At 43.2% G+C, this 19,527-nt stretch overlaps 1 protein-coding gene across 1 annotated transcript in view; it reads right to left on the bottom strand.

Annotated features, from left to right (window-relative positions):
- Nucleotides 1-1,028: 1,028 nt before the first annotated feature.
- The window catches only part of LOC110530258 (heterogeneous nuclear ribonucleoprotein L-like), a 70,608-nt gene continuing 52,109 nt past the window's right edge, over nucleotides 1,029-19,527 (bottom strand). Inside the window, exons 7-13 of the mRNA XM_036986453.2 lie at nucleotides 9,331-9,396; nucleotides 8,331-8,545; nucleotides 4,451-4,572; nucleotides 3,813-4,014; nucleotides 3,208-3,265; nucleotides 2,997-3,095; nucleotides 1,029-2,668 (exon numbers count right to left, since the gene is read on the bottom strand). Coding sequence (XP_036842348.1) covers nucleotides 2,613-2,668; nucleotides 2,997-3,095; nucleotides 3,208-3,265; nucleotides 3,813-4,014; nucleotides 4,451-4,572; nucleotides 8,331-8,545; nucleotides 9,331-9,396 — 818 coding nt within the window. The 3' untranslated portion in view covers nucleotides 1,029-2,612. The remainder of the gene's footprint in view (nucleotides 2,669-2,996; nucleotides 3,096-3,207; nucleotides 3,266-3,812; nucleotides 4,015-4,450; nucleotides 4,573-8,330; nucleotides 8,546-9,330; nucleotides 9,397-19,527) is intronic.

A 19,527-nucleotide genomic window follows, 5' to 3' on the forward strand; every position in this document is an offset into this window, starting at 1 on the left:
TGAGCTACTATCTTCCTCCTTCCTAAATCCTTGCTGTTTTTTTTATCACCTTCAGTATAGCACTCATAATACTCTGATTAAGTGCTGACCATAAGACCCAGTCATGATAAAAAAACATGCATACAGCCTTAATATGCTAATGAGCCTGTGACCTGCCCTCTGTTCCAAAGAGAAAAGAGGAACGGGTCAGTGGCTAAATAAAGAAAGCCAGGGAACTAGAAAAGGCCCCAGCAGAGAGAGAGAGAGGTACCCTCCTCGGCTCAGACTGGAGTAATCTGTGTCGCAGCACAGCTATTATTAGTGTCGCAGCCGGCTAGAGAAATATGAGAGACCCACACAGGGAACAGCAACAGGCAGCTGTAAATTTAGAGAGAGGGTCACGAGAGACCAGCGTTCCCCAACGGATTACTGGGCACCAAGGGTGTGTGTAGGAGTGTGCAGCAAAGCTAGAGACCAGGCTGGAGTGTGAAAAAGAGAGAGATAGGAGAGAGAGGTGTTTGTCAGAGTGTGCCCACATGGGTTTGTATAAGTTTGTGTTTTTCTTAGTGTTAAGAGTTGAAAGAGCAAGTCATGTTTGTTATTCAAGTACATGTCACTAGCTGAGCACAGGGAAAATAACTATCACTAATAATGTTACTGTGTGTGTCTCAGTTTCATCCTCGCTTGTCCTGTCCTTTCTCATATCCTCCCAACCAGCTCTCCCATTACAATGTAAAGTGCCTTCTGGTCAAGTCATGAAAAGTAAAGCTTTAGCTGTGGGAAGCTACGTTCCTTTACTGACAATAGGGACTCTGGAAAGCAAAGGCTGCAGTGTTCTATTTGAACAAGTTATGCCCTCAGAGATACATTTGTGGGCAGAGGGATCCTCTGAAGTTTGTTTAAGGGAATTCATTGTAGTGTGTTCTCAAAGCTCATAGGGCAGGAGTATGGACAATCAGTAGTGTGCATGAGGATTCTATTCTGGTGTCACTCCAGTGACTAACACTGGCACAAAATCACAAAACTCCATAAAATCCACCACAAAGCCATAGATACAACGCCATTTAATGACCAGTCAGACATGGAAGTCATGGGATCTACCCACCTGAACATGCGTGTAGTGTCTTACATTTGATGATAACATGAACTTAAGCACAAGACTGCTGTTTATGGTAACTCCAGGCTTTTGAAATGGAAGTCGGAATGTGGAACAATTCTGGAATAATAAAATGTAAGAGGATCTGTAGACTGTTGAATGCTTAATGAATGTCACGTTCTCAGGATGCATCCAGAACCAATCAAACCTGATCCTGTGCCTGGAAAAGCCTCCCCTGCAGTAGATACAATAGCAATTTGCTACTTGCAGAAAGGTTGATTAACACCTTAAGGTTTGTACTGTATGTAATTGCTCATGTTATACAATAGTACATACAGAGTAGACCAATGGAATTTGGCTTTAACATGTAATTTCCTTATTTTGCAAGTAAAATGGAATCCCAAGTTTATTGTGCTAAGAATTTGTAGTCATATTATTTGTTACACTCTTTGACAGGGCAGTTCCCAAATAACCTTAGGTATTTGAGGGATTAGGACATCTGAAAATGTCCATAAATGTTTTAAATATACTAATTAATATCAAAATATTTGCTAATTAATGAGGCAAAGAGCTAGGGGTGATGTATAATGATTCTGGATACAGCCATTTTGTGAACACAAGACATATCGGCGTGTCACTAAACATTAAAACAGTCTGAATGTACAAAACTACTGACACTGAACCAGTGCAGGCGAGCCATGATACTACACTGAACCCAGTACTAACATTCAAACAGTGTGCCCCAAAACACTGACATACTACACAGACCATGGGCTCTTCATGTGTAAACATCGTACAAACACAGTGTCTAAAACGCATCATTAAACGGTCCACTCCAAAGCAAAACACCTGCTGACACAATGACCTCAAATAAGATGAATAATATCACCCGCTCCCCTGTCACAACCCTCTATAGCAGAGCTTTCATTTCAATTATATACACATTTACATGTTACAGTGTGATTTTAAATTCATATTGACACATTGTTCCACTGAAGTACCGACTGAGTTTCTGCTGCTCAGCTAAATAAGGTGAGCATAAATGCAGCACTGTCCACCCATAAATACGGCGACCATTTTGGATAGTCTTTACCAGCATGGATGCATATTGGACGTCCTCTATTCAGTCTTCGAACACAATGCAAAAATTGGCAAGTAATCACATTCTGTCCACAACAAGTCTTTTCAGGGGTCATCTGTTACATTACAGTACCATGCTCAGCCCCAACGGACGATGGGAAGAGAGGGTGTCGTCTCTCTGTTCTTAGTTCTGATTGGCTCTCTCTATATAGAGACAACTTAAAAACTAACAGAACAGAAAATACTAGAAAACAAGAGGTACAAGAGAAAACCTCTTCAGCAATTTTCCAGTGTTTCACACTTGTGTGTTTCAGTAGTCTTCTCCACTTCAACGGGAGACAGTGAGTCTCAGTGTCTTGTTAGCTCAGTACTCTGTCCCTCCCAGCCCCATCCTTTCTCTCTCTCCATCTCCTACTGGGCTCTGGTCAGTCCTGCTGGTGCCCTGGTCCTGAGTTCCTCAGAGGTGAGAGGACGTGGAGAAGCACAGCTTCAGGGTGTAGGGGTTAGAGCCATCTGGAAAAGGTCAGACACACTGGGTTACACACCTACTATACACACACTCACACATATTCCTACACATAAACAAACACACATGCTCACATGGCATGCACACACACATGTCCACCCTGTTGGGGACATTGGCAGGGAGAATTCTGAACACAGCAGCGTTAAGTCTGGTCTGAGAAAAAGGTGTGCAGCAGATGGTACACAGACTCCGGTCCTAGTGTGCCTGACTATGTAACACACTCAGTTATCCCGCTGAGAGTGACTACTAACGGTGGAGTGTTTGGTGCTAGAGTGCGGTCACTGTTGAGGAAAGCAAGGCCATCTGGTCACTTACTTGGTATTCTGATCTGGTAGTGGTTTAGGACGGTCAAGACCTCAACCGCGTGCGTCTTGGAGTCAAACTCTAACAACCCCGAGATAGTTTTGGAGGAGGCTGATGACAAGAGAGGACAGTAGGACAACTTAATTAAGTATGGCAGTACAGCTAACTCCTTCAACAGCCTAACAAAATAAAAAGTGAACAGTGAACAAAATGATAAACTTACGCTTTGCATCAAACATCTTGAACTTGGTGAAACCCGGCACATCATGTTCTGAGCATAGCTGTAAGAAATCAAACAACAGTCAACAAGGGCAGCTGAGACAACGCTCATGTTTTTCTAACCACATCCACAAGATGGAGCTCTTTAGTAACGGTCAAACTACAGAGATCATTGACAGTGAATGACTGGTAGATACATCAGTGGTCCGCTTCTTCTATGGAAGTAATTGTTCAGCAAAATAGTTTAATCTCTTAGGCCTCCTATCCACCAAACATCAGATATCCATCCACCCTCCTTCCAAGATCCAGCTGGCCCTCTGAAATGTAGGGGGAGGGGCTTGTAATAGTGCAGCTCACAGGATGAGAGTCAACGCTAAACCCTACCCCATACAGACCTCAGAAACCCTTCTCTATTCCCCATTCCCCAGAAACCCTGTCATTCCAGCCATAACCTCAGCAGCTGGTACTTTCAGATGGAACGTTGTGCAGCTCACAGGGTGGGAGTTAACCATAAACCTTACCTATATCCCGTCCCCTAGCCTTGACCCACAAACCCTCAGGCTTCTGCTCACATCCTATCGGCTACCATTGACATCATTGCAGCCCTACCCTCAGTAGCTGGTCCTCTGAGATGCAGGGAGGAACATTGTAGTAGTGCAACACACAGGAGGGTGGCTGGATGATGTTCTTGGAGGCCTGGCCTTGGCTGGTGAAGCGGTTGTTCCTGGTCATGGCAAAGTCCTTATAGCTGCTGCTGCCGTCCTCCAGTTCAAACACCTGACTGGGTATGACCGCATGCTGCTTGGACACACTGGAGAGAGAGAGAGAGAGAGAGAGAGAGAGAGAGAGAGAGAGAGAGAGAGAGAGAGAGAGAGAGAGAGAGAGAGAGAGAGAGAGAGAGAGAGAGAGAGAGAGAGAGAGAGAGAGAGAGAGAGAGAGAGAGAGAGAGAGAGAGAGAGAGAGAGAGAGAGAGAGAGAGAGAGAGAGAGAGAGAGAGAGAGAGAGAGAGAGAGAGAGAGAGAGAGAGAGAGAGAGAGAGAGAGAGAGAGAGAGAGAGAGAGAGAGAGAGAGAGAGAGAGACAGAGAGACAGAGAGACAGAAAGAGAGAGAGAGAGAGGGAGAGAAATGGAGAGGAAGGGAATGGAATACAAAGAATTAGTAAAAATATACTAGATAATAACATTAATTCCGTGGTTGAATACTGCAGGTGTTAAGATATCCTCTAACATGCTAACAAGGACACTCACCAGACATTAAGCCGCTTGCCAAACACCTTGATGCTGTTGAGGTGAGTGATGGCCCTGTCCACTGCATACTCATCCCCCATCTCTACTAGGGCAGTGCCCGGGACACTCTTCATGAACTTCACCTGTCACACACACAGATTTAGACACATGATGTACATAGCAAGCCTCAAATACTATATAGCTACATACACCTTTAGCACAGTGGTTCTCAAACCCCTCCTCGGGGCCCGCCAGACATTTCACAATTTTGTTTCACCCTGAACTAGCTAACCTGATTGACTTAGTCAAGGGCTTGATAATTAGTTGACAATTTGAATGCGCTGAATACAACAGTGAAATGCTTACTTACAAGCCCCTAACCAACAATGCAGTTTAAAAAATACTAATAAGAATAAGAAATAAAATAAATAAAAGGAACAAGTAAGTAAGTAAGTAACAGCAGCAGTAAAATAACAATAGCGAGACTACACCGGTAAGTCGAGGTAATATGTACATGTAGGTTTATTTATTTATTTCATTTAACCTTTATTTAACTAGGCATGTCATTTAAGAACAAATTCTTATTTACAACAACGGCCTAGGAAAAGTGGGTTAACTGCTTTGTTCAGGGGCAGAACAACAGATTTTTACCTTGTCAGCTCAGGGATTCAATCTAGCAATCTTTTGGTTACTGGCCCAACCCACTAACCACTAGGCTACATGCCGATAGAGTTATTAAAGTGACTATACATAGATAATAACAGAGAGTAGCAGCAGCGTAAAAGAGGGGTTGGGGGGGCAATGGAAATAGTCTGGCTTGCCATTTGATTAGATGTTCAGGAGTCTTATGGCTTGGGGGTAGAAGCTGTTTAGAAGCCCCTTGGACATAGACTTGGCGGTCCGGTACCGCTCGCCGTGTGGTAGCAGAGAGAACAGTCTATGACGAGGATGGCTGGAGTATTTGACTATTTTTAGGGCCTTCCTCTGACACCGCCTGGTGTAGAGGTCCTGGATGGCAGGCAGCTTGGCACCAGTGATGTACTGGGCCGTACGCACTACCCTCTGTAGTGCCTTGCGGTCGGAGGCCGAGCAGTTGCCATACCAGGCATTGATGGTTCAACTGTCGGACCTTTTGAGGATCTGGGGACCCATGTCAAATCTTTTCAGTCTCCTGAGGGGGAATAGGTTTTGCCGTGCCCTCTTCACGACTGTCTTGGTATGTTTGGACCATGTTAGTTTGTTGGTGATGTGGACACCAAGGAACTTGAAGTTCTCAACCTGCTCCACTACAGCCCCGTTGATGAGAATTGGGGCGTGCTTGGTCCTCCTTTTCCTGTAGTCCACAATCATCTCCTTTGTCTTGATCACGTTGAGGGAGAGGTTGTTGTCTCTGACCTCCTCCCTATAGGCTGTCTCGTCGTTGTCGGTGACCAGGCCTACTACTGTTGTGTCATCAGCAAACTTAATGATGGTGTTGGAATCATGCCTGGCCGTGCAGTCATGAGTGAACAGGGAGTACAGGAGGGGACTGAGTACGCACCCCTGAGGGTACCCTGTGTTGTGGATCAGTGTGGCGGATGTGTTGTTACCTACCCTTACCACCTGGGGGCGGCCCATCAGGAAGTCCAGGATCCAGTTGCAGAAGGAGGTGTTTAGTCCCAGGGTCCTTAGCTTAGTGATGAGCTTTGAGGGCACTATGGTGTTGAATGCTGAGCTGTGGTCAATGAATAGCATACTCACATAGGTTTTCCTTTTGTCCAGGTGGGAAAGGGCAGTGTGGAGTGCAATAGAGATTGTATCATCTGTGGATTTGTTAAGGCGGTACGCAAATTGGAGTGGTTTCTGGGATAATGGTGTTGATGTGAACCATGATCAGCCTTTCAAAGCACTTCGTGGCTCCATACGTGAGTGCTACGGGTCGGTAGTCATTTAGGCAGGTTCCCTTAGTGTTCTTGGGCACAGAGACTATGGTGGTCTGCTTAAAACATTACAGACTCGGACAGGGAGAGGTTGAAAATGTCAGTGAAGACACTTGCCAGTTGGTCAGCGCATGCTCGTAGTACACATCCTGATAATCCGTATAGCCCTGCAGCCTTGTGAATGTTGTCCTGTTTAAAGGTCTTACTTACATCGGGCTGCGGATAGCGTGATCACGCAGTCGTCCAGAACAGCTGGTGCTCTCATGCATGTTTCAGTGTTGTTTGCCTCAAAGTAAGCATCAAAGTAGTTTAGCTCGTCTGGTAGGCTCGTGTCACTGGGCAGCTCTCGGCTGTACTTCCCTTTGTAGTCTGTAATGGTTTGTAAGCCCTGCCACACCTGACAAGCGTCGGAGCTGGTGTAGTACAATTCAATCTTAGTCCTGTATTGACACTTTGCCTGTTTGATGGTTCATCAGAGGGCATAGTGGGATTTCTTATAAGCTTCCGGGTTAGAGTCCTGCTCCTTGAAAGCGGCAGCTCTAGCCTTTAGCTCAGTGCGGATGATGCCTGTAATCCTTGGTTTCTGGTTGGGGTATGTACGTTTGGTCACTGTGGTGACGACGTCATCGATGCACTTATTGATGAAGCCAGTGACTGTTGTGATGTACTCCTCAATGCCATCAGAAGAATCCCGGAACATGTTCCAGTCTGTGATAGCAAAACAGTCCTGTAGTTTAGCATCTGCTTCATCTGACCATTTTTTTATAGACCGAGTCACTGGTGCTTCCTGCTTTAATTTTTGCCTGTAAGCAGGAATAAGGAGGATGGAATTATGGTCAGATTTGCCAAATGGAGGACAAGGGAGAGGTTTGTACACGTCTCTGTGTGTGGAGTAAAGGTGGTCACAAGTTTTTTCCCTCTGGTTACACATTTAACATGCCGATAGACATTTTGTAAAGTGGGTTTAAGTTTCCCTGCATTAATGTCCCGGCCTCTAAGAGCGCCGCCTCTGGATGAGCGTTTTCCTGTTTGCTTATGGAGGAATACAGCTCAATGAGCGCGGTCTTAGTGTCAGCATTGGTCTGCGGTGGTATGTAGACAGCTACAAAAAATACAGATGAAAACTCTCTAGGTAGATTGTGTGGTATACAGCTTATCATGAGATACTCTACCTCAGGCGAGCAAAACCTTGAGACTTTCTTAAAATTTGTTTACAAATATACATAGTCCGCCCCCTTGTCTTACCAGACGCAGCTGTTCTATCCTGCCGATACAGCGTATAACCAGCCAGCTGTATGTTGATAATGTCGTTGTTCAGCCACGACTCAGTGAAGCATTAGATATTACAGTTTTTAAATGTCCCGTTGGTAGTTTAATCTTCCTCGTAGGTCGTTGTTTTTCTTCTTCCAATGATTGCATGTCAGCTAGTAGAACGGAAGGCAGTGGGGGTTCATTCGATCGCCTACGAATTCTCACGAAAATTATGGGGATTTGAGCCTGTCCCCGGGAAAGCAGTATGACTTTCACATCGGGCTCGTCGGACTCGTTAAAGAAAAAAAAAAGCTTTTGCCAGTTCATGGTGAGTTATCGCTGTTCTGATGTCCAGAAGTTATTTCCGGTCATAGCAACATTATGTACAGAATAAGTTTTTTTTTTAAAGTTACAAACAATTAAAAAAAAGAGAAAAAGAAAAAACAGTTGGTTAGGAGCACGTAAAACATCAGCCATCTTCTCCGGCGCCATGAATCAGATGTGTTCTGGAATAGATTATATCCATAAAACAGTTGTGGGTCCCCAGGAGAGATTTGAGAACTACTGCTTTAGCACACCTACTTCAAACAGAAATACTTCAAACAGAATAACACACACTGACAACAACAAAAAATGAATTCATCAAAGAAATGTTAATTCACACTCAAACTATCACAAACACACACATGGATGCCCTCAAGTCCCTCCTAAGATGGATCTCTGCTGCTGACCTTTTCGATGTTGCCATAGAGACAGAAAAGGTTGAAGATGCGGGTGCAGTTCATCTTGGTGGGGTGCAGGCCGCTCACCATGGCGACAGAGCTAGAGCCGTGGTTGTTGTAGGAGGAGCTTTGGGGCAGGGGGTAAGCCACTACCTCTGGGATGTCATGGGAGCTCAGCTTGTACCTGCTGTTCCCTGGGAGAGGCAGCAGGGGGCAGTGTGACCCTGGAATACAAAACCCAAGGGGAAAGGAGGAGGAGGGGTTACAACTTTCACTTCCACCTGAGTTGTGTTCAGTAGGTGCTTTTACACCTGCATTGCTTGCTGTTTAGGGTTTTAGGCTTGGTTTCTGTACAGCACTTTGAGATATCGGCTGATGTAAGAAGGGCTATATAAATACATTTGATTTGATTTAGGCATGAAACGGGATAAAACATTTTGAAATGGAGGAGGCCAGCAACTGCTTTCGTATACTGTTTGATCCTATTTGATCCTACTAAACACAACCCTGATGGTAAAACTAGTCTAGAGGTGGGTTACATATGGGTAGCCTCTGGAGACAAAGCAGGGTGGGAGGTCTCTACTCTCTACTCCTCTCACCTTCAGATAAGGTTGGGAATCTATACCATCCGAGACATAGAGGTGGTTGGGCAGGGTTTCACTTGAGGAATGGGGAGTGTGGATAATGTAGCAGTCTGTATGGATGGGATGGATAATGTAGCAGTCTGTGTGGTTAGAGTGGATCCTTTAGCAGTATGTGTGGATAGAGTGGATAATGTAGCAGTCTGTGTGGATAGAGTGGATAATGTAGCAGTCTGTGTGGATAGAGTGGATAATGTAGCAGTCTGTGTGGATAGAGTGGATAATGTAGCAGTCTGTGTGGATAGAGTGGATAATGTAGCAGTCTGTGTGGATAGAGTGGATAATGTAGCAGTCTGTGTCTAGAGATGGAGGAAGCCGATACACTAAGTAATATGGTAGTGTTTTGGTGCTGAGAGGCGGGATCTTACCGTATCCATTGTCTCCGTAAGAGGACGGGTGCTCCCCCAGTATGGCCTGCCTGCCCTTCCCACGCTCTGAAACATCAACACATTCACAACACAGGGAGAGAGTATGAGGTAAATGGCTCTGAGCTACAAATTGAAATAGGTGCTATTCACATAGACACACTGATAGAAAGGTCATTGGAAGTAAAGAAGCAGAATAATTAGAGGCGACAGAAACTCTGTGACATTACAGGTGAGTATGAGTACACCGACTGGGGAAACCCACTCTCTGTTGACATCTTACTTTACATTACATGTTCACATAGTAACAGTGCAGGCATAGGGCACAACAGGGCACAATAATGAAGTCAAAGCTACTTATGGAAAAAATGCTATTGATTAACACACATAATTATTATTTTTTGGGGTGTTTATATTTGTCCTGTTAACACAAGTGTATAATGGAAATGTGCTTCTTGCATATCCCAACTCCCCCTGAGACACCCACAAAGAGTGGGGTCATCATTGTACAGCACCCCTAGAGCAATTAGGGTTAAGTGCCTTGCTCAAGGGCACAGCAACAGATTTTTCACCTTGTCGGCTCCAGTATTCAAACAAGCAACCTTTCAGTTACTGGCCCAACACCTGCCGCTCTATTAGAGCATGCTCCTGGTAATAATTTGCATTAGAAGGACTATAATGCATCCACAGTTGTACCTTTACCATAGTAGTACTTTAAATAGTAGTACTATGTTGTACTAATACACACAGAGAGAAGAAGACGCCAATACATGTTTTAAAAGGTAGGTCCTACTGTTAACCCCAACGGCAATTCACTTAAAAAAAATACCATTTAAATCCTTCACAACCTATAGACAAGGAACAGTAGAGAGAAAACACAAGAATAGAAAAAAACAACATAAAATATCACATTTTAAATAGGGGGAAAACATTGTTACATTTGTAATACAAAGATTGGTGGAGGAACAGTACCTGAATTACATCACTAGCGTGAACAGTCAGCAACCCTCTCACTGAGGTCTTGGCTTTATTGGCACAGGTTGTCTCTTTCAGCACAAGTGCACAACATCAACCTGTGTTACATCATCATACAGTCAGTTCACATCTGCCACAGAATCACAGTGAGATACATGGAGGCACAGGATGGACAAAGAGCAGCTGCAGTCCCATCTCCCACAAGAACAGTCCCAAAGGAGCCCTCAACATGCCTAATAATAGTTCAAATCAAATATATCAAATCAAATGTTTTTTGTCACGTGCCACATGCAACAGGTGTAGGTAGACCTCACAGTGAAATGCTTACTTACAAGCCCTTATCCAACAATGCAGTTCAAGAAATAGAGTTAAGAAAAGATTTACTAAATAAACTAAAGTATCATTATCTTTTTAACCTTTATTTAACTAGGCAAGTCAGTTAAGAACAAATTCTTATTTTAAAATGACGGCCTGCCCCGGCCAAACCCTCCCCTAACCGGACGATGCTGGGACAATTGTGCACCACTAAATGGGAAGTAAAAAATAAAGCAAAAAAATAAAAGCAAAAAGTAACACAAGAAAATGACATAAAAACAACGAGACTATATACAGGGGTACCAGTACCGGATTATTGAGAGAGAGAAAGCTCATCAAACAGACAGTGACCTTCAGTCACAAATCAGGGATGTGCAGCAAGGTTCATTGTTTTATCTGCTGTGCAAGCATAAGTCACCTAAACCCCCCCTCCCATCTCACCCTACGGCCCCTCCCATCTCAAGCTACGGCCGCTCCCTCAACAATCAAGTCACGAATACCCTCAAATCCCCCCTCCCCTCACAAATCCCCCTATTTCCTCTACTCTCCTCATCCTCTTGGTAGAAGGGAAAACTATACATCATTAAGAACTCCCACGGAGAGACTGCAGACCCCTGCTGTACGCTCATCTTTACACTGAGCAGCTGCCCATCCTCTAGCCTCCAGTTGTCTTGAACGCACCGCACAACACGGACCGCGGAACGAGGGAGAGCTCGGTTTGTTGTTATGGAAAGTTTTGAAAGTTTGGTTACTAGCTAGCTACCTTTTGAGTTTGGGTCCCGTGACACGGTTGGCATCAGTTGATGGGTCTGCTACTATCTGTCCAGTGATCCTGCCAACCAAGGCCGGGTCTGAGGAGCTGCTTGGTGTAGCAGCTAGCCTAAATGATAACTAGCTGCCTATCAAGCTAGAGGTGTTTTTCTGAGAGTATAAACACAGCCAGCGATGCAGATAGCCATTGTGGCAGAGACCACGGATTGTCCCAGGTTTGTGTCTGTCTAGATCCCTGCTGTTTATTGTGTTCAATCTTCCCTGCGACCTGCCCTGTCTGGAAATGCGAGGAGTAACAGCGTAACCTACATTTTATTTTATTTATTTAACTAGGCAAGTCAGTTAAGAACAAATTATTATTTCCAACGATGGTCTAGGAACAGTGGTTTAACTGCCTTAACTGATTTTTACCTTGTCAGCTTGGGGATTCGATCTTAGTTCGGTTACAAGTCCCAACGCTCGAACCACTAGGCTACCTGCCGCCACATTGGTATCATAACAAAGACCAAAGCCGGCGGGAGTACCGTTGATCACAGTAGTGTCTCTCTATCACAGGTGAAGGATCTTTTAAACAAACAAAAATAGTTCTAGAAGCAGTTGTTACAGCAACAATAAAATAGCTTCAAGTGTTGTGTCCGAATACTGGTTGATTCAACTAATACAAGAATGGACGACCTGACCAGAGAGGTCCAGATCCTGAAGGACAGTTTGCAGTTCTCCCAGGCTCAGCCCGATGAGTTGAAACAGGATAATAGCAAGAGGACAGCAATCTGTAAGTCATTGAGAGAGGACATCAGATCTGTGTGTGAATCCATGATAACAATGACGGAGAAATCAGACTCGAGGGACAATCAAGGCGGAACAACATGGTTGTGGATGGAATTGCAGAATCTCCACATGAGACCTGGATGGAATCTGAAGACAAAGTGAGTGAAATGATCTCGGAGAAACTGAAGATGGACCACAGGAAGATTGAGGTGGAGCATGCCCACAGGACTTGGAAAACTCATCCCCGGCCCAGGTAACAGGCCCAGGTAACAGGCCTAGGCCGATAGTGGTAAAGTTCCTGAGGTTGAAGGTGCATCTTCCTCAACGAAGACTATCTTGAAGCTGTGCGCCAGAAAAGGAAATAACGCATCCCAGCCATGAAAACTGCCAGATTGTGTGGGGACATTGCTTACATCTGCTATGACAGGCTCATTGTCCACCCTCCCTCCCAAAAGCCTGGAAGGGATGAAAGAGCCAAGCCTGTGGGTTCATAGCTTCAACCCTGCAGCACACACACACACACACACACACACACACACACACACACACACACACACACACACACACACACACACACACACACACACACACACACACACACACACACACACACACACACACACACACACACACACACACACAAATTGATTCATGGATTGCTGAATGTACATTTTTTTCTCTTGCTTTGTTTGCTCTTTTACATATCATGTCTATCTCTGATAAGCTACCCAGGAAGGGGCTGAAAATGGCCCATGTTAATATATGTAGCCTTAGAAATAAGGTTCATGAAATCAATAACTTACTAACATCAGATAACGTTCATATATTTGCCATTTCTGAGTCCCAGATAATTAATTTGATGATACAGCAGTATCAGTACAATGATATAACATCTATAGAAGAGACAGAAATGCTTTTGGGGGAGATGTTGCTTTATATATTCAGAGCCATATCCCTGTAATGCTTAATCTTATGTCAAGTGTTATTGAAGTGTTGTGGTTGCAGGTTCACCTGGCACATCGAAAGCCTTTTCTTTTGGGGTATTGCTATAGGCCACCAAGTCCTAGCAGTCAGTATCTAAATAATATGTGTGAAATGCTTGTTAGTGTATGTGATGTAAACAGAAATGTCTACTTTCTTGGGAACCTGAATATTGACAGGTTTTCATCAAGCTGTCTGCTCAAGAGAAAGCTTCTCACTGTTAGCAGTGCCTGTAATCTGGTTCAGGTTATTAATCAACCTACCAGGGTGTTTACAAACGTTACAGGAACAAGATCATCCACATGTATTCATCACATTTTTACTAATACTGTAGAACTCTGTTCTAAAGCTATATCCGTACCCATTGGATGAAGTGATCACAATATAGTGGCTATATCCAGGAAAGCCACAGTTCCAAAAGCTGGGCCTGAAGTAGTATATTAAGATTTTGCTGTGACTCTTATGTGGATCATGTTAAGATATTTGATGGTGTGATGTGATTAATAAGGAGCATTCAGATGCTGCACTTGATGAACTTATGAAATTGCTTCTTCCAATTATTGATAAACATGCACCTGTTAAGAAACTGACTGTTAAAACTGTTAAGGCTCCATGGATTGATGAGGAATTGTAAAACTGTATGGTTGAAAGAGATGGGGCAAAAGGAGTGGCAAACAAGTCTGGCTGTACATCTGACTGGCTTACTTACTGCCAATTGAGAAATTATGTGGCTAAAATCAACAAAAAGAAGAAGAAACTGTATTATAAACCTAAGATCAATGATATAAAGAATGATGGCAAAAAAACTTTGGAGTACTTTAAATTAAATTATGGCCAGAAAGACAAATTGAACTCTATATTTCATTGAATCAGATGGCTTATTCATCACCAAACCATTTGATATTGCCAATTATTAATTTTGTCTCTCTCTTTTTTAGGGGGTAGATCAGCTTTAATATTGCAAATAGATTGTGGCTTCTGTCAATGTAATTGTCTGCATCCTTTCCAATCCCGCCATCTATTTGTGGGGTCAAATATATCATTTGAAATATATATTTTGTAAAATACATTTTCCTTTATTATTGTTCTCTAACTCTATCACCCCTCCCCTAATTGGAGTAAACTAATGGACAACAATACTTACGCTTCCACTTCCAGTTTACTATATACATTTCACGGACAGTATATTTTTACTCCCCTCAACCCCTCCCATCTATCTCTGAAGACCATCCAGTCCCAGCCTTCAGCTCCCCTCAACCCCTCCCATCGATCTCTGAAGACCACCCAGTCCCAGCCTTCAGCTCCCCTCAACCCCTCCCATCTATCTCTGAAGACCATCCAGTCCCAGCCTTCAGCTCCCCTCAACCCCTCCCATCTATCTCTGAAGACCATCCAGTCCCAGCCTTCAGCTCCCCTCAACCCCTCCCATCTATCTCTGAAGACCACCCAGTCCCAGCCTTCAGCTCCCCTCAACCCCTCCCATCTATCTCTGAAGACCACCCAGTCCCAGCCTTCAACTCCCCTCCACCCCTCCCATCTATCTCTGAAGACCATCCAGTCCCAGCCTTCAACTCCCCTCAACCCCTCCCATCTATCTCTGAAGACCATCCAGTCCCAGCCTTCAGCTCCCCTCAACCCCTCCCATCTATCTCTGAAGACCATCCAGTCCCAGCCTTCAGCTCCCCTCAACCCCTCCCATCTATCTCTGAAGACCACCCAGTCCCAGGCTTCAGCTCCCCTCAACCCCTCCCATCTATCTCTGAAGACCATCCAGTCCCAACCTTCAGCTCCCCTCAACCCCTCCCATCTATCTCTGAAGACCATCCAGTCCCAGCCTTCAACTCCCCTCAACCCCTCCCATCTATCTCTGAAGACCATCCAGTCCCAGCCTTCAACTCCCCTCAACCCCTCCCATCTATCTCTGAAGACCATCCAGTCCCAGCCTTCAACTCCCCTCAACCTCTCCCATCCATCTCTGAAGACCATCTAGTTTAATTTCTAGCTGCCATATATTTTTCCACTGTGCTGTGATGTTTCACAAAAGTTCTGAACCTTTCAATTTTCATAGTTTCTACAAAAAAATAAAAAATTAAAGATAAACACCTTTGCTAAGAGTATTAATATATTATTGATCGATTGACTATGACTTATCAAATCACCCAGCAATGCTATTTGCAGTTAGCTCCAAGTAAAACATTCCTGAACCTGCAACCAAAAACAAGCTACAGTTGAAGTCAGAAGTTTACATTTAAACTCAGTTTCTCACAATTCCTGACATTAACCCTAGTAAAAATGTTCAGTCTTAGGTCAGTTAGGATCACCACTTTATTTTAAGAATGTGAAATGTCAGAAAAATAGTAGAGAGAATGATTTATTTCAGCTTTTATTTCTTTCATCACATTCCCAGTGGGTCAGATGTTACCATACACTCAATTATTATTTGGTAGCATTGCCTTTAAATAGTTTAACTTGGGTCAAACATTTTGGGTAGCCTTCCACAAGCTTTCCACAATTAGTTGGGTGAATTTTGGCCCATTCCTCCTGATAGAGCTGGTGTAACTGAGTCAGGTTTGCAGGCCTCCTTGTTCGCACATGCTTTTTTTAGTTTTGCCCACAAATGTTTTATAGGATTGAGGTCAGGGCTTTGTGATGACCACTCCAATACCTTGACTTTGTTGTCCTTAATTAGCCATCTTGACACAACTTTGGAAGCATGCTTGGGGTCATTGTCCATTTGGAAGACCCATTAGCGACCAAGCTTTAACTTCCTGACTGATGTCTTGAGATGTTGCTTCAATATATCCACGTAATTTTCCTTCCTCATGATACCATCTATTTTGTGAAGTGCACCAGTCCCTCCTGCAGCAAAGCACCCCCACAACATGATGCTGCCACCATCGGGCTTCACGGTTGTGATGGTGTTCTTCGGCTTGCAAGCCTCCCCCCTTTTCTTCCAAACATAACAATGGTCATTATGGCCAAACAGTTCTATTTTTGTTTCATCAGACCAGAGGACATTTCTCCAAAAAGTACAATCTTTGTCCCATGTGCTGTTGCAAACCATAGTCTGGCTTTTTTATTGCAGTTCTGGAGCAGTGGCTTCTTCCTTGCTGAGTGGCCTTTCAGGTTAGGTCGAAAAAGGACTTGTTTTACTGCGGATGTAGATAGTTTTGTACCTGTTTCCTCCAGCATCTTCACACAGTCCTTTGCTGTTGTTCTGGGATTGATTTGCACTTTTCGCACCTAAGTACATTCCTCTCTAGGAGACAGCACCAAAGTGCGTTCATCTCTAGGAGACAGAATGCGTCTCCTTCCTGAGCGTTATGACAGCTGCGTGGTCCCATGGTGTTTATACTTGTGTACTATTGTTTGTATAGATGAACGTGGTACCTTCAGGCGATTGGAAATTGCTGCCAAGGATGAACCAGACTTGTAGAAGTCTACAAATGTTTTTCTCAGGTCTTGGCTGATTTCTTTTGATATTCCCATGATGTCAAGCAAAGAGGCACTGAGTTTGAAGGTAGGCCTTGAAATACATCCATAGGTACACCTCCAATTGACTCAAATGATGTCAATTAGCTTATCAGAAGCTTCTAAAGCCATGACATAATTTTCTGGAATTTTCCAAGCTGTTTAAAGGCACAGTCAACTTAGTGCATGTAAACTTCTGACCCACTGGAATTGTGATACAGTGAATTATAAGTGAAGTAATCTGTCTGTAAACAATTATTTGAAAAATTACAAAGTAGATGTCCTAACCGACTTGCCAAAATTATAGTTTGTTAACAAGAAATTTGTGGAGTGGTTGAAAAACGAGTTTAATGACTCCAACCTAAGTGTATGTAAACTTCCGACTTCAACTGTATATATGGACAGTACCAAAACCAATGATCTAATTATTCTGTCTCTTCACAGCAAAATCTGCAGAGCTGGGATCGTTTTATCCCTATTATATATATAACATTCTATTGGTTGTAAGAATTTTGTATAACAATTGAAATGGAATGTTTTGAATCCGGCTGGTTTTGTGTTTCAGTTCATAAACCATGTGCCATGGAATCGGTACATCTAAAATCTCCCAACTATTTTGCAACCTATATAGTGCAGCTGACAATTGTTATGTAATTTTGGTCTTTAATGCAGGGCCAACAGACAAGTTCTTTACCTTCTCCCATTTCCACTTGCCTTCCCTTTTTTGCTGCAGCTGGTTGTAATTTTGGATAGAACAGACATTTCCATATATTTTGGTTATTTGCATGTGTGACATAACTCCACCATTCCTATTTATGATACAATTTACAAAGATTATACAGTTTCTAAAAATGTTCTTCCAAAAATAATGTTTTTTTATCAATTAGTATATTTGAGTTTAACCATAATATTATTTGAATGATGACTTCATTGGCAAAGCAGGCAAAATGGAGCAGAAAATGCCAACAGCAAACACTGAGCCATCGTACTCATGCATGATAAAACTAAGAATGAAAGAAAAGCATTGTACGTTTGAATTTTGGGAAGTTTGTGTGGAAGAGTTGGACAAATGATTGTTATTGATCAATAATGACAAACCTCCTGGCATTGACAACTGAGATGGAAAGCTATTGAGGAAGGTAGCTGACTCTAAAGCCACTCTTCTCTGTCAAATCTTTAATCTGAGTCTAGAAGAAAGTCTTTGTCCTCAGGCCTGGAGGGAAGCCAAAATCATTCCGTTACCCAAGAGTGGTAAAGTGGCCATTACTGGTTCTAACAGCAGACCTATCAGCTTGTTGCCAGCTCTTAGCAAACTGTTGGAAAAAAATGTGTTTGACCAAACACAATGCTATTTCTCTGTAAACTAATTAACAACAGACTTTCAGCATGCTTATAGAGAAGGGCACTCAACATGTACTGCACTGAGACAAATGACTGATGATTTGTTGAAAGAAATTGATAAGAAGATTGTGGGAGCTGTACTGTTAGATTTAAGTGCAGCCTTTGATATTATTGACCATAAACTGTTTTTGAGAAAACGTATGTGTTATGGCTTTTTAACCTCTGCCATAATGTGCATTCAGAACCATATATCTAATAGAACTCAGAGGGTTTTCTTAAATGGAAGCTTCTCTAATGTCAAACATGTAAAGTGTGGTGTACCGCAGGGCAGCTTTCTAGGCGCTCTACTCATTTCCATTTTTACCAATGACCTGCCTCAGGCATTAAACAAAGCATGTGTGTCCGTGTATGCTGATGATTCAACTATATCCGCATCAGCAACCACAGCTGGTGAAGTCACTGAAACCGTTAACAAAGAGTTGCAGTCTGTTTTGGAATAGGTGGCCAGTAACAAACCGCTCCTGAACATCTCTAAGACTTACAGCATTGTATTTGGTACAAATCATTCCCTAAGTTCTCAACCTCAGCTGAATCTGGTAATGAATGGTGTGGCTGTTGAACAAGTTGAGGAGACTAATGAATGGTATGGCTGTTGAACAAGTTGAGGAGACTAAATTACTTGGTGTTACCTTAGATTGTAAACTGTCATGGTCAAAACATATAGATTCAATGTTTGTAAAGATGGGGAGAGGTCTGAGGTCACACTCCACAAAGCAAGTCCTGTAGGCTCTAGTTTTATCTTATCAATATTATTGTCCAGTCAGATGGTCCAGTGCTGCAAAGAAAGACCTAGTTAAGCTGCAGCTGGACCAGAACAGAGTGTCATGTTTTGCTCTTCATTGTAATCAGAGGGCTAATAAAAAGGCCTACTACAGAGGTAGGATCTTAATTTGATCACCCTGTTGCAGGAGAACATTCCTGCAATGCAGGAAATGTAAAACTTGCACTGTAATTCAGGCTTCTGAAGTTTGTAATTTATCAACCCCTACAAAATAAGCCATTAATTATAATCCACATAATATTTCACATTTGCTATTGCTGCAGGATTATTTTCTTGCTGTAGCAAACTGGCTCAAATTAAGATCTTTGCTGTAGGCTACATTAATATGAACCCTGCTGTGGTTAAAGCATCTCAGAGGGGACGTGATGTCACAGAGAGCCTCTCTGGCTGGTCCCCTTGGGATGTAAAACAGACACTTTGTTGTTGCAGTTGGTATAGCATCAAGCACTAACATGTAACACCATGTTTACACCTGTTCCTCAATGCCAGGGAAATGGGTTCTGTATGAGAAGGTGCTGCAGACCAGATGATAGATAGAGTAGAGGTCTGGGTTACTTCATTCTAGCTGATAGAGCTATGACTTATCAGCAGAGCTTGACTTGGGCAGGAGCTCACAGGAACTGAGTACTGCTTGAGTTCCTGCAAACTCTTATAGAATATTGGATGAAAAGTATTGGGGAGTTCTGGCACCTAAATAATAAACAGTAGCGGTACCCAAAATGGGTACCGACACTATT

This window comes from Oncorhynchus mykiss, chromosome 1 (genome assembly GCF_057628025.1).
Source record: "Oncorhynchus mykiss isolate SJ-2025 chromosome 1, ASM5762802v1, whole genome shotgun sequence".
Classification (NCBI taxonomy): domain Eukaryota; kingdom Metazoa; phylum Chordata; class Actinopteri; order Salmoniformes; family Salmonidae; genus Oncorhynchus; species Oncorhynchus mykiss.